The following is a 25,539-nucleotide window of genomic DNA, read 5'->3' on the forward strand; positions in this document are numbered from 1 at the left end:
TATACTTCATCATATTCATTGATCAAAGTAGAAAAGTCATATGATCACTTTCACAGAAATACAATAAATGAATCCAATAAAATTCAGCATCTATTTCAGATGAACATGCCTCTGGTCTTTGTATGGTGTTTATTTGCATGGGATGCTCTTCCCTTGGATATCAACATGGCTCACTCCTTCATTTCATTCAAGTCAAAAATCACAAAGCAGAGGTTTTACCCCGATCATCTTATCTAAAAAATAGTAACCTTTTCTTCCCCCAGTTACTCTACATCCACTCATCCCTATTTTAGTTTTATTCTTTGCACTAGCTATCATCTAAAATTTAGGGACTTATTTATTGCCTGTCTCTGCCAACTTGAATATAATCTCCCTAAAAACTACTATATCCCCATAATCTAGAACGGTACCTGACCTATAGTAGGTGTTCAATAAATTGTTATTGAAAAAATAGGAGAGAAAGATATGGATTCATCCTTAACATCTTGTATGTATGAGTTTTCAAAAATCATGCTTTATGGACAAATATCATTGAATTGAACAACATGAAATTGCCGATATTTGACTTTTTTTCACCTACGAAAAGGGCAATTACCTGATTTAACCTAATGGAGTCACTCCTTTAAAGTTCAAATTAAGAAAAAGATGTCTGCTATCATGAAATTATTTAATATTGTTCTGGCAGTGTTAGCCAATACAACTAGATAAGACAACTAGTACAAAAACTGGGCAACATCTATTCATGATAAAAACTCTCAACAAAGTGGGGTTAGAGGGAACATACCTCAGCATTTTAATGTCCATATATGAAAAACCCACAGCTAACATCACATTCAGTGGTGAAAACTGAGAGCTTTCTCTCTAAGATCAGGAATAAGACAAGGATGTCCAGTCTTGCCACTTTTATTCAACACAGTACTAGAAGTCCTAGAGATAATTAAGTCAAGAAAAAGAAATGAGGCATCCATAATGGCAAAGAAGTTAAACCATCACCATTGGCAGATGACATGATACTATACATAAAAAAATCCTAAAGACCCCAACAAAAAACTACTAGAAGTAATAAATGAATTCAGTAAAGTTGTAGTATACAAAATTAATACCCAGAAATCAGTAGTGTTTCTACACACTAATAATAAAGTAGCAGAAAGAGAAATTAAGAAAACAATACCACTTATGATTGCACCAAAAAGAATACTTAGAAATAAGCTTTACCAAAGAGGTAGAAGACTGTACTCCAAAAACTTAAAGAAACTGAAGACACAAACAAATGGGAAGATATTCCATGCTCATGGATTGGAAGAACAAACATTATTAAAAAGTCCATATTATCCAAAGCAATTCAATGCAATCCCTATCAAAATACCAACAACATTTTTCACCAATCTAGATGGAACCACAAAAGACCCCGAATTTCCAAAGCAATCCCAAGAAAAAAGAACAAAACTGGAGGTATCACAATACCAGATTTTAAGACATACCACAAAGCTGTAGTAATCAAAACAATATGTTACTGGCACAAAAAAGACACACAGTTTAATAGAACAGAATAGAGAGCCCAAAAATAAACCCAAACTTTAATGCTTAAACAATCTATGACAAAGGAGGCAAGAATATGCAATGGGGAAAAGACAGTGTCTTCAATAAATGGTGCTAAAAAAAACTGGACAGTTACATGCAAAAAAGGAACACTGGACCCCTTTCTCACACCATACACACAGAAAACCCTCAAAATGGATTAAAGATCTAAATGTGAGACCTGAAACCACAAAATTTCTAAAAGAGAATACAGGCAGTAATTTCTCTGACATCGGCCGTAACAACATTTTTCTAGATGTGTCTCCTGAGGCAAGGGAAACAAAAACAAAAATAAATGAGTAGAACTACATCAAAATAAAAAGCTTCTGCACAGCAAAGGAAACCATCAACAAAACTAAATGACAACCTACTGAATAGAAGATATTTGCAAATGACATATCCAAGAAAGGGTTAGTATTAAAAGTATATAAAGAACTTACACAATTCAACACCAAATGCCTCCCCCCAACAATCTGATTAAAAAATGGGCAGAGGACCCGAATAGACATTTTTCCAAAGAAGACATACAGATGGCCAACAGACTAATCATCAGGGAAATGCAACTCAAAAACCACAATGAGATATCACCTCACGCTTGTCAGAATGACTAAAATCAAACACACAAGAAACAACAAGTATTGGCATGGATGTAGAGAAAAAGAAAACCTCATACACTATTGGTGGGAATGTAAACTGGTACAGCCACTGTGAAAAACAGTATGGAGGGTCCTCAAAAAATTAAAAATAGAAATGCCATGTGATCCAATAATTCCACTATTGGGTAATTTGCCCAAAGAAAACAAAAACACTAATTTGGAAAGATTATATGCACCCCTATGTTTACTGCAGCATTAATTACAATAGCCAAGATACGGAGCAATCTAAATGTCTATCAATAGAAAAATGAATAAGAAAGATGTGAGATATACATACACACAGTGAAGTATTACACAGCCATTAAAAGGGATAAGTTCATGGCATTTGAGACAACATGATGGACCTGGATGGTATTATGCTAAGTGAACTAAGTTAGTCAGAGAAAGACAAATACTGTAGGATTGCACTCACCAGTGGAATCTAAAAAAACCCAAAAACAACAACAACAAAAAAAACCCTACAATGAATAAACAAATAAAAAACAGAATCAGACCTATAAATACAGAGAACAAATTGATGGTTGCCACAGGGGAAGGGGGTGGGGTTTGGGAAAAATGGGTGAAGGGGAGTGGAAGACACAGGCTTCCAGTTATGGAATGAATATGTCACCAGAATAAAAGGCACAGCATGAGGAATATAGTCAATGATATTGTAACAGTGATGTAAAAGGACTGAGGGGAGCTACACTTGTGGTGAACAGAGTATAATGTATAAACTTGCCAAATCACTAAGTTGCACACCTGAAAGTAATGTAACATTGTTTGTCCTCTAAACTCAAATAAAAAAATTTTTAAATTAAAATAATTAGAAAGGATGAGGTATTATCACTATTTGCATATGATATAATTTTATGCCTGGAAACTACAAGCAAACTGAGTAAATAATTAATTGAAAACAACAGGAAAACAGGGTAAATAGCTGTATATAAAACAACTACCTATATACACAATAATAACACACATATATGTGGCCACACAGCATTTCCATATACACAGGAGTTATAAATTCAGCAGAAGAAAAGATTCCACTTACAATGGCACAGAAAGAGAAAATAACTAGAAACAAAATTAAAAGAAAACGTGAAAGATCTATATAAAGAACACTTAAAAATACTATTGAGAGATAAAGAGATGTGCCTGAATAGAAAGACGTACCCTGCTCTTGGTTTAAAAGAACCAGTATTGTAAAACTCAATCTAAGTTAATATATACATTAACTCAATTCCAATACAAATATCACCAAGAATTTGGGGAGGGGGGTTTACTACATAGCTTCAAGTCATGGAAACCTGCAAAAACAGAAAAGTTTTACTAAGAAGAAGAATGAGAACAGGCAGCCCTAAAACAATGAAAACAGTCTGATACTGCTCCTTGAATAGACCAAATCATAGAGCACAACAGAGAGCCCATAAATGGGTTTAAATTCATATGGAAGTGCAGTGTGTGTAATGATATGATTTCAATTCAATGAGGAAAACTAGATTATCCAATTAAAAAGTGTTACAGCAACTGGTTAACCAAGAGGAAAAAATTAAATTGGAGCTCTACTGTGGTAGCTGAAATATCTACCTCAAATCCCTAGAAGCTGTGAATATGGCCTTATTTTGGAAAAAAAGTCTTTGCAAATGTGACTAAGGATTTTAAGATGAGGAGATAATCCTAGATTATCTTGGGTGGGCCCCAAATGACATCCTGGGTATCCTTGTAAGAGAGAAGAGGAGACCAACAGAAAGCACTAGGCAAAGTGAGGACTGGGAAGAGCCTGGGGCAACGTGACTCGGAGCCAAGCTAGCAGGCAAACTCTGGAAGTCAGCAGAGGCCTGGAACAAATTTCCCCTAGAGCCTCTGTACGGAGTGTGGCTCCCCGTGACACCTTCATTTCAGACTTCTGGACTCTAGAACTGTGAGAGAATTCATTTCTGTTTTTCAGGCCACCATGTTTGTGGTAATTTGTTCCAGGGGCCACCGGAAATGAATATGCCTTTCTCACTCCCTTCACTAAAATAATTTCAGGTGAATAAAAGATTTAACTCTAGAAAAAAAGGACATTAATGGAAAGACGGGAGAATCTGAAGAATTATCGTGAATGCGGTGGCCTTCCTAACTAAAATAAAACCAAAGAAAGAAAAAAATTCCTAAATCTGATTACATTAAAATACATTTGATAGCAAACTGCTCCAAATAGGTTTGTGTGTGTTTACATGCAAAGTAAATTACTGAAGTATTTCCATAAATACTGAAATAATACTGATTTTTGAGTGATATTAACAATATATAATTTATAGGAAGGTGTCAAAGACCTTACTTACCATTGAAGAAAATGAGACATTGAGAAGATAACTTTTAGAACGTACTGGATAGTAAGTCCTTGCTAGAACCCAGGCCAGGAAGCTGGCCTTAGAACTTCTAAGCTATTATTCTAATTTCTAACAACTAATTATTTTGATGAAGGATCTAACTTTAACATCATATGTGATTTTCATGTCTGAGATTTTAAGGACTACATGCACAGTGAAAAAAATCCAGCAGCACTAATGGGCAGACTACAGAACTTTGAGGGCCCCTTTCACTTCACGCCCCTCCACCCCGCACCCCTCCCCACTCCTTTGTTCTCCTACTTAAAAGATACCCACGACGCACATTTCTTGTATTTCCTCCCAGAGGGAGTCTGTGTATAAATGATCAGATATATGTGTAGGGACATCCACTGTGTAAAAACACAGGTATACACACAGCATGTTTTGCAGGCTGGTTTCTGTCTTTGCTTGTTGGTCAGTTTTCTACTTAAGGAAACTGGGACATATCCATCCATATGTATGTAGCTCATTCTTTGTATTTTCTTGTTATCGTTAATTATATGGATGTGTTATACTTTTCTAAAACAATACCCCATTGAAGCACATTTATATTGTTTTCAGTCTTTTGCTTTCATAAACAATACTGAACTTAATATCTTTGGACATACATATTTTCCTACATGTGCAAAACTTCTGGAAATAGAATTGCCAAGTCAAAGGGTATTTGCATTTTAAATTTGTATAGATAGTGCCAAATTTTTCTCCAAATGATGCTCACTATGTTTAGCAAATTTTAAAACATGGCTCTGTTTCTTCTTATTTCCTCAGCTAATTTTTTGTATGTTTCTAAACAAGTTTCTTTAAGTATAAAAAAACCCCTAATAGTAATAGAAAATAATGACTCCATTAAAAACAGAAGTGTCAACAGAGGCATAATCTATAAGCTTATCTGACTGCCAGTGATGTGTTGACATACATTAGTTCATACACACGCAAATTCCATACAAAAGAAGGCTAAATGCACACTAGTTAGCTGGCCAGCCTTGATATGACCCTCTTAGCTGTTGTAATACTATCCAACTAATTGTTCAGAGATGTTCCATCTGTACCGACTGGTTATTAGTACACACTGTGAACAACCACCACTGACATTATGGAGCCAAGTCTGTTCCGCTACATGGACCGCAGAGGATGCAGTGCTCCCCACCAGAGGCCCGCAAATCTCTTTAGCATTTTTGTGTGGGGTGCTTTCACTCACAACTGCAGCAGCTATCTCGCTTTGTCAGAGGGCTGTCAGCAGGTTGCTAAAGCCCTGGAAAGCTGGAAGTACCTGGGAATGTCTCCCCCAACCCCACCTCTAGCCATTAGCAAAGATCAACAGATCCTGGAGTATAAGTACTCCAGTTACCATGCCTCTGACCAGGGTCTCCAGGGTTACCCTGTAGACTGAGCCAAAGTGGACCTCCCTCAGACTTTGCTTGATACACCTTATTTGGCTTCATTACACTTCTCCACTCCCCTATTGGTTTTCTCTATGGATGCTTCCTAATAGGCATCCTAATAATAAAGCTTCCTAAAAGCACCTTTATATGAATCTTTTTCTCAGGATCTACTGCTAAGGAACCCAAGCTAAAACAGTGTGTTTTTCTTTTATGCAAAGTAACTCATAATGATTAGCAGATAGAGAACTGATACTGGGGGGTGCCTGGGTGTCTCAGTTGGTTAAGCATCTGCCTTCAGCTCGGGTCATGATCCCGGAGTCCTGGGATCAAGCCCCACATCGGGCTCTGTGCTTGGTGGGAAGCCTGCTTCTCCCTCTCCCACTCCCCCTGCTTGTGTTCCCTCTCTCGCTGTCTCTCTGTCAAAAAACAAAAATCTTTAAAACAAAAAGAACTGATACTGGTATAGCATGTCTGTTGAGTTGGTTCATAAGTGATTTTTTTTTCCAGCATGTTAATGTTCTGAAAAGTGATCAGAGTCCAGCTTTCTCATAATTGAAAACTTTAATAATATATGAAGACATCAAGAAAAAACGTGAATACACCTCCAAAGATACAAAAATACATACACACGAGTTTATTTACTATAGCACTGTTAGAAATTGCAAAATACTGGAACCTAAATATCCACTCATAGGAGAGTGGTTGAATAAAATATGATATGTCCATACAGTGGACTACTATGCAGCAGTGAAAAAGACGAGAAGGAGCTCTATGACCTGATGTAGAATGATTTCTAGGGCATAATCCTAGGTGAAAAAAAGCAAAGCCCAAAAGGGTATATTATGCAATCCTTCATGTAAAGGAGAGAGTAGAAGAAAATACTCACAAATCTGTTCATTTGTGCAAGAGACCTACAGGAGAACCAGAAACTAAAGAGATAGGCTACCTGTGGGGGTGAGTGGGGAAGGGACCGAAAGACGCAGGATATGGAAATGAGGGAGCAGAGAGGAAGAACAAGTCTTTTTTAAGGCCCTGACTCCTAGCACTAGAGTAATATTTCGCACACCCTACACATACCTCCAAAATAAATAGAACATAGGGGAAATCCAAAAAAGGAATGTACACTAATAAATGACCCTAACTGCATTTCAGATGGATTACATAACCACCCTGACAGGAGTGGAGAAGAAAATATCTCACCCAAGTAACTGCGAAAAACAGTCTCTTCACCACATACTGTAAGGCTAAAAGGACAAAAACAAATCAAAATAAAAACAACAACAACAAAAAAACAAAACCTACACAAATGCAGATAGGGAAATCCTAGTTAGGGAAAATGTTTCTCACAGGTGTCTAGGTAGGCAATTCTGAAACCACTTTATATGCATACTAGAAGTGAATAAATAAGTAAATATATTGTCAGTAATGAGAGCTGGGTTTTTCATTACTGGAGAAAGAAGTTAAAAATACAGGAAGGAGAAAGGTAAAATGAAACCAGAGGTATAGGATTGAAATCAGAGGCATCAGTATAAACTCACAGTTTTTAAAATGTAAATACAGAGATGTGTGTGTGTGTGTGTGTGTGTGTACATACGTGTGTGTGTGTGATGAGGCGTGGTTAGTATACATGTATGTATTTCCAAGTTCTGTCAGCTCAGAAGACCTAAAGGAGGATCTAGAAGCAATGATATTTCAGTAGCTACAGGCACGTCTAGCATCAATGTCTTGGTTTCTAAACATCGTTCTCCAGCAAAAGAAACCTAGGCGCCTTGAAGGAGCAATTGATTCCAGGACTATGGGAAGAAAAACAAAGATGACTCTGGCACATCTTATGGTATCAGAAAGTAAGGAAGTGCTCAAAAAAAAAAAAAAAAAATCTACAACACTACCCTTGTCAGTGTAACTGTACCTGGTTTAGAGGCTTTGAGAGCCACTGCATGTTCATCCATGTTGAGCTATTTGAGGGAATCTGAGCAGGTGGGCTCTTCTCTGCCTATGTACCTGTTACTTACATATATAGCTCTGCAAATGAAAAGCAGTCCTTAAGGACAGACCTACAAACTGCTCCTCTTCATCTGCTTTGAACCCTCCTCAACTAACATAACGCATACGGGTAGTGCTTTTCCTTTTTTTTGTCAGAGGTAGAATGGGCTTCACGTAATGGGTTTACACTAGGCCATAACTGATGGAATTGACCTACGTTAAAGATTCACCATTTTAGAGTCCTAAGGTTCAGGACTATGAGTACTTGGCTTATTTTTCATGCTCAAGAATAAAACAAGAAATGGAGAGTTAAAACCTCAAAGTAGCTGTTGTTACATTCTTTCCAATTCATTAAACATAATATTTTTTTTCTATTTTAAAAGGCTGCTTCCTTACTTAGAATATGCTGGAGAAACCCAATACGGGTTGTCTTCGGCTGCTTTAGCATGCCGCAGAATGGCTTCCCGGGGATTGCTGTCATCAGTTTTGTCCAAAGCAATGTTCTTCACAATGTATGACGACAGAGTGCCCCCGTGGGTTCCAACCCGGCCGCCACGACCTGTTTCCAAGGAAAAAACATAACTCAGAACTGGAATGAGCATGACAATATAGAAGCATACCCTGTACTTATCTGAAAAGGTTGAGAATCCCTCAGTGCTGGCTTCCAAGGTGGCAGATGAAATGAGTAAAAGAGTGAGGCCAGAGCTTCAAATTTCCCCGATTTTTGTCATTCCCTATGGAATCAAGGTGTTGAGCACTCCGGGGCTTCTTCAGATCTTGGCTTGAAGCACACAAATCTCAAGAGTACTTCAGTGTCATCCCTTCAGCTTTCATTTATGATCATCACAACCAAAGTAGGAAATCACCAAACCTTAACTTCCCTGTAACATTTTTTTTTTGAGAGATTTTATTTATTTATTTGACAGAGAGAGACACAGCGAGAGAGGGAACACAAGCAGGGGCAGTGGGAGAGGCAGGCTCCCCACTGAGCAGGGAGCTCGATGCGGGGCTCGATCCCAGGACCCTGGGATCATGACCTGAGCTGAAGGCAGACGCTCAATGACTGAGCCACCCAGGCGCCCCTCCCCGTAACATTTTTAAATAAAAAGGTTTTTTGATAGGTCTTAGCTATTTTAATCTACAAGTGACACCAATGCAAGGAAGAATCACAAACACTTTACCATGTTTAGGCCTTGAAGAGATCCCTCAAGCATGAACATCTGAAATTCAACTAATAAAAATAACCAAAACTGGGGCGCCTGGGTGGCTCAGTCGGTCAAGCAGCTGACTCTTGATTTCAGCTCAGGTCGTGATCTCAGGGTTCTGGGGTGAAGCACGGAGGCAGGCTCCCAGATCAGCAGGGAGAGTCTGCCTCTGGATTCTCTCCCTCTGCCCCTCCCCGCCACTTGCAAGCGTGTGCATGCTCTCTCTTTTTCTATCTCAAATAAATAAATAAATCTTAAAAAAAATTAACCTATATTTATTAGATGCCTATTTTAGCTTTAAGCAAACATATCTTAGGCCTTGCCATCTTCCAAGTACCTTGTAGGAGAAAAAACAAACAAGTTGAATAGACTGATTCACATTATATTTTATGGTACTGGAACTGCGCTAGTAGACAGAAAGCTCCACAAGGGCAGCGATTTGCAACCTGTTGGATCCCCAAAAGCTAGTCTGGTGCCTGGTACTCAAAAATGTATGACTTTTTTTTTTAAGATCTTATTAATTTATTTGTCAGAGAGAGAGAGAGAGCGAGACCACAAGCAGGGGTGAGGCAGAGGGAGAGGGAGAAGCAGACCTCCCCGCTGAGCAGGGAGCCCAATATGGAGCTCGATCCCAGGACCCTGGAATCATGACCTGAGCCGGAGGCAGATGCTTAACTGACTGAGCCACCCAGGCACCCCCAAAATTTATGACTTTTTAGGAAGATTTAAAAAAAACCCACACACGAAGAGCCAAATTGTGCTATAAGATTAATTCTAACAATCAAGATAAGAGGAGACTAAAAAAGGCAGGAAATAATTAATTGTGAAAGAATTTGTGTGGCTAGTAACTATTATAGTACTTAGAGGAGGGAAAGAGCTCTTTAGGCTGAGGTGGCTGGGGAGCTCTTTAGGAAGAGATGGATCCAAATTGAGAAAGCTCTGAAGGCAGAGGTCATTTTCAGAATGAGCAGAATGGTTTCAGAACCAAAGTATGGAAAAAGGACGATTCAGCGGGCCTTTTTGGGCAGGAGTGAAATGACAGTTGTATCAGATCAGAGGAAGAGAGAAGTGAGGTGGGATGCTCAAAAGTGGGTTAGAGTCAGACTGCAGAGAATGATTCTCTGAAAATGCAAATGGACAGTGGGGAGCTTATAAGATTTGGGGGCAGCACCAATATGAAAGCCAGAGGAGCTGGAAATAAAAGCTGTGTAGAAGATGGACAGAGGCAGGGTGGGAAGGAAAGAGAGTGACTTGAGACAAGGTGCCTAATTAGAAGGGCTTTTCAATAATCCAGGTAAGAATATTATTTAGGAACTTTGATTTAGAATGGTGGCAGAGAAAATTAAAAAAAAAAAAAGTTAAGATAGATATGTAAAATGTTTTGAAGGCTGAAGGGGCAGGCCAAACAGATGTAAGCCCAGAAATGAGGTTCAGGATGAATGAACAAGTCAAAAGCTCTAGGCTTAGGAGCCTAGGAAAATGGAAACCACACAAGTGATAACTAATAAAATGGGATTCCAGTTACCGTATGTGTTGTATGAGGGCCAATGCTGCCTTGCTGTCTTCTGGGGGTACCTACTTTCTTTCTTTTGGTGGTCGGGGGTGGGGGGGCGGGAGTAACTACTTTCTTAAAAACTCTAAGGACTTTTATTCATCCTCTAGGGGAAACCTAATGTGAAACCTAATCCAGCCTGGATTCTGGTCAAAGTACCCAAATGCTGTATATGAAGCCAATATTGAGAGCAGTGGCTTTAACACTGGGTTCCAGGAGCCCTAGAGTTCCACCAAGATCACCTAAAAGGGCTCAAGTTAGAGACCGAGCAGAAAGGGGTCCAGGCTTCCTCTCTAGGTTAACACAGCAGCTCCATTTGTATCAGTTTTATGCACCTGGATTCTGCATCCTTTAAGGAAAAACTTCTGATACTAAAAAGAGAACGTCTGAAAACCACCATGTAGTAAAATCTCTCTGGAGACAAAGCAGCATCCAGGAGAAAATGATCTTCCCAATTCTCTACCAGTGACTGCACCCTGCCCCTCCACCCCCTTTGCAGGTCACAAGCTGGAGAGATCACTGTCACCTGGGCCTGCCACAGGAGGTTCGGGTTTATGTGACTTCAGGGGATCCAGTCTGTCCTTCTCCAGCTGCTTCCTTGTACTCCGTTGGCGGGGCTCACGGAACATAGGCAAGGCATGAGCTACAAGAAGTCACATTTGAAAAATTTTATTATAATAATAACCCTTCCATCCAAAAACATAGCTGAAGCATGACTAACTTGAAGATGAAATGGAAGTCATAATGACAGCCTTCATCTAATAATAAAAGACAGTCTTACTGTAACCAATTAGCCAATTTTGTTTGAGACCAAGATTCATTGTTCACCTCCCCTGGCAACTAATGGTGCTCAGGAAATACTGTCAAATACTGTCACGGAAACACTGGTGAGGCTCCCCATCGCACGGACCATGGGTAGCAGTTAAACTTAATTTCTGTGGTTTTGAAATGAAACACTCAGTGGGACTGCTTCTTCTTTTTTTTTCTTACAGGACCCAAATGTGAATGATGCAGCTTGCCTGTCAGCCCTGAAGTCTCCTCGGACGCCTCACAAACACTGGAATCACTTCACACGTTTCTGAAATGTGACCACCGCTCAGGAGGAGTTGACAACACTGAGTAACCGGAAGGGAAGAGCACTTCTCCCACTGAAACTGGGATAAAGGTTGCCCTGAGTGCAGGGGGTGCCTGAATCTCCAGGCATGGTGACTTGATGGGGACTTTTCCCTACTTCTATATGGTGGACAAAACAAAAGGATAAGAATCTGAGTAGTATTTGTCCAATTGCTATTGGCTGTTCACTCAATGTCAGAATTAAATTTTATAATATAAGAGTTTATGAATGTAAAAAGGAAACAGTGATATTCTGCAGGAGAGCAAGAAGGTGACCAGGGGAAAAAATTAAATAATGATATTTTTCTTGACCAAAAACTGTATCAGAATAATTTCTTTGGATCCTTACATGCTGAGTAAAACCTCCCTTAAAAGAGAAAACCTTTTCCCAGGGGAGTACGGGAGAGAAGGAAACAGATTAAGAGGGGTTCAAAGGGAATTTATAATATGAATGACAGAAATGTCTAAAATACCTCAAAAACTCTTCCAGTATCCCCCTCCTCCTAGCACCAGCTGGGACCAGGACCATCTCACTCACCAGTAAAACTCGCCTGCCTTGATCAGGGGAGCTGAGAAACACAGCCACCCGTCACTCTGTTGGGCAACACGACACAACAGTATTTTTAGGAGGGGGAAAAATAGCTTTTCACTTCAAACGACTAGAGGAATTTAAGTAGGCCGCATGTAATTACATGAGCTAGACTGGTTGTGACACCGACTTTAACACTTCTACTCTTGCAAAAAGTGTCACGGGATCTCCTTACGGATCATAAGCTCCATGGCACTTGGTCTTAGAGGAGACCCACCACCAGAGAGAAAAACCCAGCAGTACAGCGCCCCCTGGGCTTTAGACCGAGACCCTGGTAAAGTCCACAGGGCATCTGCTCATCACAACTATTACTGCATCCAAGATGTCCTTCCTAGCCACTACCTGTGAGAGGTCTGAGGCCCTGGCTCTGGGCAACACAAATCTGCCAGGTTGACAACATTGTGTGACAAACCCGAGAGAAGCTGCTTATTCTGGTAAGATTTCTGGTACCCCAGGTAGTTCATTTTGTATCTAAATGTCTCTGGATCTGTTGTCACAGAATCTCAGAGGGAGCTGAAGGAGACCTTTCACCTAGTCTCCTCCCTCCTGATAAAGCTCAGTTGTTCAACATCACACTGCAAGTCATTGGTAGAACTGGACAAATCCAGGTCTCCTGATTCCAAGACCAGCACTCGTCTTTGTTTATTCTTAGAACAGACTGTTATTCTTTAAAAGGCTGCTATGGAGTAATACATTAGGCTCAAATAGGCTTTTCCCTTTTGGGTTGAAAGTTACATGAAATTACCCTGTCTCTGTGATGAGTCACAGAAGCTAAAGCAGTTAGCTGCTACATGACTTGGAGTCCTGTCCACATGGTACTTTGTAATATATGCCTGGACTCTGAAGACTTTTTCTGTCTCTAAAGCCATGAGATCAACACCACACAACAGTAGAAGGGAGAGAGACGATGGAGAGACACCATGCTAACAACTTACGGGTGATGATGTAGTCCTGGGTTAGAGTCTCAGCTTGTTTTGCCTTCCGCTGGGTTTTAACCACACATAATTTTGCTCCCCTGGGGTGGGTAAAAGCACATTATTTTCTTTACTTGGTCTTCTAAACAAAAAGTTATGTCAAAAGCATTACTTTCAGGAACACACTCTGTGCACACCATCTCACCAAGTCCTTGACTTTCTAAGGGATGGCAACAGAAGGGGCCTTGGTGATAAGAGATTAAATTTATGGGAAAGCAAGTCTGTCAGTCAGTGGTTACTACTGAGTGAAAGGGTTGAAGAGGTAACTGGGCAACAGAACACTAGTTTAAAAAATCTACAGAAATAACTTAAAATTTTAAGATCTTAGAGAGATATAAATAAAATTAACCAACCTTTTCACCCTGAAGGTCACAGGGTTCAAATTTTAGCTTATGTCTCAGATGAAAGCAACCTGGGTGGTCTACACCCCAAGTGGCATTTGTCCATATCTCAACTGTAAGAGTACAAGTGTCTGGAACTGAGTCGGCTTGGCAGTGTTGCCACGGGGCAAATGCCCAAGAATGTGTGGGATTAACCAAAAGTCTGATCAGAACATTTCACTTCTCCTTAGCAATAATGAGCTATCCCTCTCAGGAGGAGCAAATACAAATAAAATTCCTTCAAGATTCCAAACACAGAAGCTTCCAAATGGGTGCTATCAAATGGGGCTCATCGTTTTCTCAAGTGAAACAGACTCTCTCTCATTCTAATTACATTAGCATTTTCAATTTCTTTATTAAAAAACAAAATCCTATTTGTTCTTAAACACAATAAAAACTTTATTTTATAGGGCAAGGGTTCCAAAGCTAGTCCACAAAGTTCCAAGGGAAAACAGGACTGTCTGTTTCTATTCAGATCCAAATTACAACAATGAGTATTCATCAATAGAGGAGGAGTTTCCTTTCCTCAAAAAGGATGTGGGACCTCAAAATAGGTTTATGGGGAACCCCAATGAATTTTGCATGGGGACTTAAATACTAGCTAACCAAGGCTTACTCTAAAGAAAGAGCTAATCAAGTACTGTACCTTAAGAGAGAAACAAAAACCATCCTTTTTTGGGGTTGCGACAAATGTTCGCCTTTGTGACCAAAGAAAATGAAAATAATTGAGGAACTGATGGAGACTCCAGTGAAGTCTTCAGACTTCTGAAACACACTGGGATGTTTAACTCTAGCATTTGGGGTGGGCATGGGGTCGAAGAGAAAATAATTTGTGATGTCCCCTTGGCAGAGAACCCCCCAAATCCAAACCACTACCTGATAAAAGCCCAAACAGAAAGGGAACAAAACAGACTAGCTATTTCCATTTCCTATAAGTGGTTAGTTCCCTGCTCCGTTAATCCCTTACATGTATCACTGCTAATGCCATGTCCAGGGCGGTATGCAAAGTGGGCAAGACTTTTTCCCCCTTTGCACTCAACATTTCAGCTAAAGAACTGCAAATCCCCAGGAAACTTTCACTTTGAATTCTGTCTGGATCAAGGGCAATATCCAAATCCTCTTTAAAGTACAATACTAGGAGTTTGAGGCTTTACTCTGTGCCAGCTGCATTTTCTAAAAGGGTGGATCCCCATCAAAGGGGGAAATAAATAAAAGCAGGGTGGGAAAAGAAGTCCTCCCCCCAGTTGCTGTCATCCATCTAAAACAGGCAATACTTATGAAATACCTCTGGCTCTTGTTGGGGTCATAATAGACTTTAGCCAATCCATTGCCAGTTCCTACCATGATCTGGTTCAGCTTTGGATGCCACAGGCAGCGGACAACACTCTGAAAAGGAAAGGCATGGTAATCAACTAAAGATGCCAAATAAAAATGGGAAAAATCCTGCTAGTACTCTGATGGCTAGTTTACTAACTGAATACCATCCTGATGGCTACCTATAATTTTTAGGACATTTTCCCCCTAAACCATTAGGTTGTGTCCCTGAGGTTAGGTTCTATTCCATCACTTGTTATATGTGTGATACCATTTAAAATTGAAAAGGATGTTCCTTCCTGACATGGCTCCTCTCTTTTCCTGACAACCTACCAACCACAAAGTTAGGCTTCCTCAGCTCCATTGCCATGTGAGGCTGGCATCTTGGAATGCTAAACCCACATAACTCAATTCTGCTTACCACTGAAGCAGATTTAGATCTCAGTGTTTCATGCTTTTATACACACAGTATGTCCCTCTGGACAGCAGATTGAAGCCAGGTGCTTACTCTTTTTAGTTCACAAAGATCCAAATCTCATAAAGCTTTTTCAGGAACAACACATATTTTCAGGCATTGAAAAATATCTCCCTATCTATGAGATAAACCAGCAGGATAATAGCAGAAGTAAAACAGAGATACAGCATACAAAGACTTGACATTAACCTGAATGAAAAACTCTTTAAGAGAAGGTTCACTGGAAGTTATGATCCTTTGAATTCATTACTGCTAAGGAAAATAAGTGGTGCTCTGGGGTCAAAAAGAATGAATTCTCAGTGAGAACTACAACCTGTTTTTAATTTTTGTCTGCAGTAAGAGGGCCAAGGTGGGAGGTTTAGCAGGGATAGAATGAAGGGGGGAAAGATAAAGCTAAAATTGGTAGGCAGAGACACCATGTGCTAGGTTCTGCAGATCTCACTCTGATAGAACAAGTAATGAGTGGAAACACCAATTCAAGGTTTATTAAAAATCATCACGTGCCAAGCAATGTACAAGGACTAAGGAAAAAAGAGTACAATTAGATACTGTTATTTTAGGTTCTAATAGTAAAATGAAAATCATGAAATTCCTGCCTTCCAAATCTATCTCAGGCTGAATTTCTCTGGTTTCCTCTCCCTAACCATCCCACTCTTTTGTTAAGACAGAGTACCTGTGAATCTCCTCAATCCCTTTTGATAGAAATTCTGGCTCCCACTTGACAGGCAGGAAGTATGCATACAGTAATATGGCCACAAATCCTTCTCTGAGATTCATGAGGAACTCAAGAGGAAATGTAAGAGTCTCCAGGACTTCTACTTCTTGTCTGACAATACAAGAGTGGTTCTTAAGCTCTGCACCACTGAAGACAGCTGAGATGTTCTACTGAGAAAATAAAATCAGAGTGGCTGTGTTTTCCCTGTTTGGGGGCGGGGGTAAAATTAAGTTAAAAGGGCAGGTTTTGTTTTTTTTTTTTTTTAAGATTTTATTTATTTATTTGACAGAGACAGAGACAGCGAGAGCAGGAATACAAGCAGGGGGAGTGAGAGAGGGAGAAGCAGGCTTCCCGCCGAGCAGGGAGCCCGATGTGGGACTCGATCCCAGGACTCTGGGATCATGACCTGAGCCGAAGGCAGCCGCTTAATGACTGAGCCACCCAGTCACCCAAAAGGGCAGGTTTTTATAATTTTTCTTAAATCTATGGTGCCTGCTACCCAGTGCCCACTAGCAAGTGCTAAAAGATGATAAAACATATAGTGGTAAGTGAATATTAACAAAAATCCTTGAAAACAGTATATCATATATGTTTTGGCTTTTGGGGGAGGGTTGTCATTTTTCACATATGCTTGTGAAATCTACTTTATAATGCATGAGTATAGAAGATATATTTTATCTTATAAAACTGTGCTTGGTTGGTAAGATGAAATTAAGGATATCAACAGTTCATGGTCTACAAAGCACAACTGACTTACAGGTGCTCTGACACTGAGATTAATTTGAGAACCCCCATGCCTTGGCCACTGGAAATTTCCAAATGGTCATGGCCAGGTATAAGGAAACATGAGAAGAGTCACAATCTTAACTTCATAAACCCTATCTAGCATCTAAGTCAATACTTGCCTCCTTCAAATCAATGCTTACATGTCATCACGCCAAGACTGCCCCATTTAAAATTGTACCCCACAACTTTCCTTACTCTGTTTTTTCATTTTTCCAAAGCATGCATCACCTTTTTACATAATATGTAATTTATTGTTAATTATGCTTATTATCTGCTTCCCCGACGTGAACAGATTTTCCACATAGGCAGAGATCTTGGTGTGTTTTGGGTGGAAACGTATTCCAAATGCCTAGTGTGTGGTGCTCAATAAATGTTTGCTGTTGGAATGAATTAAAAGTAAGAGTTCACCCAAGCCTAAATGGATTGCTTTGCTAAATGGAGTTAGAGACAATTTTCAAGTTAAAATCATTACTATCTATGGAGAATAATTTTACTTCTCTAGATCATTATTATACTCAAGTATCCTACAAACAAGTAGGGTTTGTTTCTTCCTAATGTGGTCCTAAAAAGAGGGATGTGCATGAGAGATAACAGTAAGAGGGGCTTTTAAGGGCCTTCAGAAATCCCAGCCACCCACAAATGGCCCCAGGACAATCTCAAGGACATAGTATTAAAGTTATTTCTCTTCCTTGGTTCTCTAGAGGTCTGGCTAAGCAGTCTAAGATTACTGGTTCTCAAATATGTTTTCAAGTGAGCAGGGTGCAGAATTGGAAAGGATCCACAATGTAGGCCTGGTAAATTCCAAGACACCCAGCCAAATAGGCAGTTTCCAGGGGCAGCAGGTTACTGTTACTCTCTCCCTCTACGCTGAGGGTGTAAATGTTAGAGAGAGGCAACTGCCCAGGCCAACAGACCAAGGCCTCATTGCTTTCTAGGTAGTCTAAGCTCAGGGCACTGCACCTCTATTCCTGTTCACATCCTTTCCCCTCCAGAGCTCTCAGACACACACATGGCTGGTCAGCATAAAGCTCATGGAGAAGCACATTTACCCTCCTTTTCACATGGAAGCGGGGAGAATGCAAATAAGACCCCTTGAACTAAACAGTCATTCCAGAGCTCCATCCACTGTGGCGATGAGTCACCAAAGCAGCCAATGAGGGCTCTGGGAGCAGTCTAACTTAGGCAAAGGATACTTAAGGCTCAATTACCCTAAGACTGGTTATTAATCAAATACTACAGGGATTCCAAAACATGGAATGCAGAAACAGAATTCAAAGTCAAAGGTGGGTGGGCCTTTTTTGTTTATTAATATTTATTGTGTGTGTTTAGCTAACCTTTGTAAACTTTGCAGCTAATGCAGCTCCGCACTTTGTCCTGTCAAGGAAATGCATCTTACAGCAGAAAGCTGGCCATCTGCCAAGCCAAACAATCCCCGAGACAGCGGCAGAGCTGGGGAGCAAGCAGAGCTGCCACGCTACTCACTCGTCAAACTTACACACCAGGCTTTACTTAACAACAATGGGACACGTGCCTGCTAGAAACCCAAGGAACTATCAGAAGACATATGAACTATAACTACTTAGAAACAGTGCATTCACTCCATCAACCATCCACCCGAGCCTTCCTTCAGACTCTGTTCTTGAGGAGGTGCTTCTGTGGCCAGGGGTTGACACAATCGAACCTACAGATTTCCTGAGCAACACAGCAAACGGAGGGTCCCGAGCATGTCTGAATGGAAGGACCGAAGAGGAAAATGACACAAGAGCTACCTGGATCTAAGAGAAAGCCTTCACACTGTATTATGAGATTCAAATGGCAGAAGCCCACTGTGGTGAGGACTAGATTCTGAAATTAGTCTGCATATTTTAATATACTGGTTTGCTTAATTAAATTAATAAAGCATTTTATTCTTACACTAATCTACTTCACCTTACCAAAACAACGTGGGTCCGCTAATGGCTTCCCCTTGCTAATTAGGCTGAACTCCATTTTAGTATGAAATTAGGTGTAGCCTTGTAAACCAAAGCCTACCTTCATTTTAGCATTATAATTTGGCAGTGCAAAGTAACCACAATCTGCCCCAAAGGTACTTAGCTCTAGCAGCAGCCATAAAGAGATGGTAAGGGGGTTGGAGATCATAAGCAAGATGACAAGAAGGAATTACAAGACTTTAATGTACTTAACACAGAGATCTTTCTTCTCTGCACAGACCAAAGAAAAAACAGGGGTGTGGGCTGGGGAAGAAGAGAGCACTGCGTACAAACAGCAGTGTCAATATTCCAAAACAGGAATTTTGGAATTACCCCTTAGCAAAAGTAAAAAGGCTACAAAAAATTCCAAATAATTTATTCCTGTGGTTTTTCTGGTTTACTTTAAGTGAAATCATGGAAGCAAATAAAGAGAGGAGAAGGAAACCAATGAGAGAAGTGAATTTATATTTTAGGACACTGTAGAAAGGTAACTACTAGGTTTCTGGAATTTTGTATTATTTAAAGTAACTGAATCCTTGCAACAATACTACAAAATTAGTAATGTCATCCTCATTTCACAAAAACAAGAAACTGAGGCTTGTAGGAGGGTGGGTAACCTTCCCAAGGCCACACAACTTGTACAGAAAGGAGCTGGAATCAGTGGGGAGGTTTTCCCAACTCCAATGCTCACTCCCTGATACTACTTAATTATGCAAAGTCCTATTTTAGAAGATGGGGAGGAAGGGATGTGGGAGATCTGAAATCATTTCCAAACCTACCTAAGCCAGAAGTAGAAATCTTAGCAAGTTTATTTTAAAAGGCAGATGGTATAACTAAAATCATAAAGGAAAAGGCTCACTACTACCCAGGTCATAAATGTTACTATAAAAGAAATCAATGCCTGTATAATTTCTTAGGCATCTGTAATGCACATATCCAAACACCACCCTTATTCTACTTTACATGCTAAAAGAAGCCTAACATCCTTCATAATTTTATATCTTAAACATGATTATGATGAAACACCATTTCCTGATCCTTCCCAGCTGCGGAGCCACACTGTAAACCAAACTCCATCTGGTTTTTTCATGTTTGGTTTTTGTCACATAGTACAAGAATGGATAAGCTACCTAGTGATTCCTTGGGAGAACAAGCACTTTTCAGATTTTTCAAATAAGGAGCCTTACACCTGTCTGTGAAGGAGACTATCACAGTTTTGCAGACCTGTATAGAGGCAACCTCACGGTCATGGACATCCTCAGGAATATCCACTGCATGTGAATGGCTGTGTGTGTGCTGATTTCCAAGGCTAAGATCATAGATCAAGATATGAGTCCAAAATAAATAGAGAAGGCAGATGAAAATGGAAAAATACTGGAGAAAAGAACTTTCTTCACATTTTCACAAGCCCAAGTTTTAGTTCACATTAAAAAAAACTGCTTTCTACATTAAAATATTGAGCCAGGGCGGTGGAAGAGTAAGATGAGAATTCTTTATACCTTTCTAGGCTATTTGTCCTATCCTGCCAAAGCCACGATGTCCCCAGATTTGGATTATTCTGCAGCATGCATGGGCCATGAGGCTTGGCTTCATCCCTCTAAAGTTCAGGAAACACACCTGGTAAATAAGCCTCAGTCTCCAATAAATAAGATTCCTCAACACCCACCTGATCTCCATGGAGACTTCCCACAAATGGAAAAAATTAAAGACATTTTCTCTGCTCTTCTAAGTACACACCTATCCTTTTTTCTTCCTCCACACCTCCTCCAACTGCAAGGAAGTTCTACCATAGGGCCAAATATGTAGCGACTGTCACTCTTTGCTGGAAATCTTTTCAATCCTCCCCCTTTCCTGCCCCAAGTAATTTTCTGATAAACCAGATAGCAGCTCAATGGTGAAAAGAAAAAAAAAAAAATGCCATGCCATTTTTATAAATGTAGGGGCTGCTGCAGAAAAACCAAACAAGGAAAAGGGCTGCTCTATACCTGCCATAAATATTTGATACAGATGTACAGATTATGACTTTTAAAAACTAGCACCTAATTATCAAACTAATTCCCATCAAATCCATGGAAAATTCATTTATTAAAATCTTTTCATTTATAGCCTATGCTCTAAAATTAAGATAATTGTTAAAGCAGCAAAAATTTGAAACCTGGTAGTTGTCCTTGGCACTAAATGAATCACATCTGTATCTGATAATAAAAATGCCTAAAGAATTTCATCACGAGAAGAAGTTCTCAGAGAAAAATGGAAGGTCTCTTGGGTAAGAAAATTAAATACAATTTTCCTCATCTAATTCAAAACACTAAATGTTAGTTTGCTCCAATCCACTTATTTGAGAAGATTTTACAAAGGCAAAGAAAGCACAAATAATGACTGAAGAAAATCTGGTAATTATTCTTATTAGTGACAGCCTGGGAGCCAGAAACAAACAGGCGGCTGGAAGCTGGAGTCCACAGGATGAGTGACACTGGTGGTGGATCCTACAAGGCAAATATCCCAGAGGCCCCATACCACAGTGATCCACATAAAAGAAGCACTTACTGGAGGCATAGTTCTAAAATTCTAGCAGAGCTTCCCACTGGTGGGCACAGGATGGGTTGTAGGCAATTCCTCAGGCCTGAAATGGGCATAGGGCCCTAGAGCCTTTGGCAAATCAGCAAAGAGTACCCTTATCTGTTTATATCACACATTATCATTATGAGCACCAGGTTAAGAAAAAGCTTGAGAACATGTCTCTCAATCTAATCTACACAGACCCAGGCCTCTTTACCCTTCTTCATTCATCAAGTTAAAGAAGGCCAAGGTCATACATGAAAAAGCCACTGCTAACATCATATTCAATGGTGAAAAGCTGAGAGCTCTTCCCCTAAGATCAGGAACAAGACAAATATGTTTACTCTTGCCACTTTTATTCAACATAGTACTGGAAGTCCTGGCTAAAGCAATTGGACAAGAAAAAATAAAAAAATAAAAGGCATCCACAATGGTAAGGAAGAAGTAAAACTTTCACTATTTGCAGATCACATGATACTGTATATAGAAAATCCTAGGGGCACCTGGGTGGCTCAGTTGTTAAGCGTCTGCCTTTGCCTCTCGTCACGATCCCAGTATCCTGGGATTGAGCCCAACATTGGGGCTCCCCTGCTCCACAGGGAGCCTGCTTCTCCCTCTCCCACTCCCCCGCTTGTATTCCTGCTCTCGCTATCTCTCTCTCTGTCAAATAAATAAATAAAATCTTAAAAAAAAAAAAGAAAGAAAAAGAAAATCCTAAAGACTCAACGAAAACACTAGCAGAACTAATAAATAAATTCAGTAAGGTCACAGGAAACAAAATCTATATACAGAAACCCATTGCATTTCTATACATTAATAATAAAGTGGCAGAAAGAGAAATTAAGAAAATAATCCCATTTATAATTGTACCAAAAATAATAAAATACCTAGGAATAAACTAACCAAAGAGGTGAAATATCTTTACTCTGAAAACTATAAAACACTGATGAAAGAAATTGAAGACGACACAAACAAATGGAAAGAGAGTCCATACTAATGGATTGGAAGAACAAACACCGTTAAAATGTCCATATTACCCAAAACAATCTATAGATTTAGTGCAAACCCTATCAAAATACCAACAATATTCTTCACAGGACTAGAACAAATAATCTTAAAATTTGTATGGAACCACCAAAGACCTCAAATAATCAAAGCAATCTTGAAAGAAGAAGAACAAAACGGGAGGTATCACAATCCCAGATACCAAGATATATTACCAAGCTGCACTAATCAAAACAGTATGGTACTGGCACAAAAATAGACACAGATCAATAGAACAGAATAGAGAGCCCAGAAATAAATCCACAATTAGGAGGAGTCAAGATTATGCAATGGGAAAAAGTTTCTTCAACAAATGGGCTTAAACTGGACAACTACATGTAAAAAAATGCACTGGACCCCTTTCTCACACCATACACAAAAATAAACTCAAAATGGATTAAAGACCTAAATTTAAGATCTGAAACCATAAAAATTTCTCTGTAATTTCTCTGACATTGGCCATAGCAACTTTTCTAGATAGGCCTCCTGAGACAAGGGAAACAAAAGCAAAAAGAAACTATTAGGACTCCATCAAAATAAAAAGTTTTTACACAACAAAGGAAACTATCAACAAAACTAAATGACAACCTACTGAATGGGAGAAGATATTTGTCAAGGACACATTGGATAAAGGGTTACTATCCAAAATATATAAAGTACTTCTATAACTCAACACCCAAGAAACAAACAATCTGATTAAAGAATGGGCAGAAAACCTGAACAGACATTTTTCAAAAGTAGACATACAGATGGCCAACAGACACATGAAAAGATGCTCAACATCACTCATCATCAGGGAAATGAAAACCAAGACCACAATTACCTCACACCTCTCAAAATGACTAAAATCAAACAGACAAGAAACAACAAGCATTGGTGAGGATGTGGAGAAAAACATACCCTTGTACACTGTTGGGGGGAATGCAAACTGGTACAGCCACTGTGGAAAAGAATATGGAGGATCCTCAAAAAATTAAAAATAGAATTGCCATATCATCCAGTAACACCACTACTCGGTATTTACAAAAATAAATAAATAAATAAATCTTTAAAAAAAAAAAAAAAAAAGAAAGAAAAAGAAAATCCTAAAGACTCAACCAAAAAACTAGTAGAACTAATAAATAAATTCAGTAAGGTCACAGGAAACAAAATCTATATACAGAAACCCATTGCATTTCTATACATTAATAATAAAGTGGCAGAAAGAGAAATTAAGAAAATAATCCCATTTATAATGTACCAAAAATAATAAAATACCTAGGAATAAACTTAACCAAAGAGGTTAAGTTTATTCAAAAAGATACATGCACCCCTAGTTTATTGCAGCATTATTTACAATAGCCAAATTATGGAAGTAACCCAAGTGCCCATCAACAGATGAAGGGATAAAGAAGTGGAATATATATACAATGGAATATTACTCAGACATAAAAAATAATAACACCTTGCCATTTCCAACAACAGAGATGGATCTAGAGGATATAATACTAAGAAAAACAAGTCAGTCAGACAAAGGCAAATACCATGACCACAAAACAAAGAAGCAAAGAAAAAAAGAGACAAACCAAAAAAAGACTCTTAACTATAGAGAACTGATGGTTACCAGTGGGGAGGTGGGTTGGAGGATGAGTAAAATAAATAAAGGCGATTAAGAATACACTTATAGGGGCGCCTGGGTGGCTCAGTCGTTCAGCGTCTGCCTTCGGCTCAGGTCATGATCCCAGGGTCCTGGGATCGAGCCCCGCATTGGGCTCCCTGCTCTACAGGAAGCCTGCTTCTCTCTCTCCCACTCCCCCCTGCTTGTGTTCCCTCTCTCGCTGTCTCTCTCTCTGTGTCAAATAAAATCTTAAAAAAAAATTTTTTTAAAAAGATAACCATAAATCCTCTGCTTATATGAATAAACAAAGCACAAGTAGATAAAGCAATTAAATCCCTAACTACAATATAAGAAATATATATAATTAGATCTTGGAAATCATCAACTATGTAAAACCAAACCAAACCGGAAAAGCTAAAATCTTCAAAAATGAATTATATAGGATATGTAAAGCACTATTCATCTTAATATAGTATGGGTAAAAATGTTTTACAAATCATACTCTTTTACTTAGCCCTTTGGGGGTCTCATAACCCCTCCTCATACATGACAAAGCATTATCTATCACTCCAAAAAAGAAAAAGAAAAAAAAAAAACCCACTACCCTGGGATATGTGTTAATTATAGACCTCTTTCTTCCCCACACTATATATAATTGTGAAAGTCTGGCCAGAGCTCTGACAGAACAGCTGGAAAACTTGTTACTGAAGATCATTCATCAAATTCAGGTTGGGAGAGGAAAAACTGTCACAGAACATCCTACAAGACATGAAGTCCTTCACTGGTCTGCTATCAGTGGGACATAATACGGTGCTGGGGTTAGACAACAGAGCACTAGTCATCATTGCATTGTATGTTTTCACACTGTATAAAGAATAGTGTGCCATTTTGAACACCTTCAAACGTCTACAAAATCAAGTTCTCCTTTTCTGATATTTATAAAGGAGTCGAGTATGTTTCTCCTTCAGGGCTGTATTATCTAGTGGCTAACTCTTCATCCAGTTTACCATTCATGGCAATCATATCTATATAAGGAAATACAAATAAATTTAAATACCAATTAAAAGAACACCAAACAAGAGTATAGAGAAGGAAAAAAATGTTTCTATTTAACGAAAAAGGTAATAATGAGTCTTGCTATTGTTTTTGCAGATCCAGAAATGGAAGCAAAACAGTAAACAGAAAACATTTCTTTGAAACTGCGAACACCAACAAGTAGCAGATGCCTTTTAATATAGCACGGTACAGGGTTAAATGCCACTAGAAAATGAGTAAACTATTACACTGAACGAGCCCTCTTTTTGGTCCTC

The 25,539-nt window shown here is 39.2% G+C and overlaps 1 protein-coding gene across 2 annotated transcripts in view; it reads right to left on the reverse strand.

Annotated features, from left to right (window-relative positions):
* WDR70 (WD repeat domain 70) overlaps nucleotides 1-25,539 on the reverse strand; it is a 290,555-nt gene that overhangs the window by 10,838 nt on the left and 254,178 nt on the right. For both annotated transcript variants that reach the window (XM_027605240.1, XM_027605241.1), the window contains 4 exons: nucleotides 15,055-15,155; nucleotides 13,351-13,430; nucleotides 11,240-11,356; nucleotides 8,353-8,515 (listed from right to left, as the gene is read on the reverse strand). In XM_027605240.1, coding sequence (XP_027461041.1) covers nucleotides 8,353-8,515; nucleotides 11,240-11,356; nucleotides 13,351-13,430; nucleotides 15,055-15,155 — 461 coding nt within the window. The remainder of the gene's footprint in view (nucleotides 1-8,352; nucleotides 8,516-11,239; nucleotides 11,357-13,350; nucleotides 13,431-15,054; nucleotides 15,156-25,539) is intronic.

This window comes from Zalophus californianus, chromosome 5 (assembly GCF_009762305.2).
Source record: "Zalophus californianus isolate mZalCal1 chromosome 5, mZalCal1.pri.v2, whole genome shotgun sequence".
NCBI classification, from domain to species: Eukaryota; Metazoa; Chordata; class Mammalia; order Carnivora; family Otariidae; genus Zalophus; species Zalophus californianus.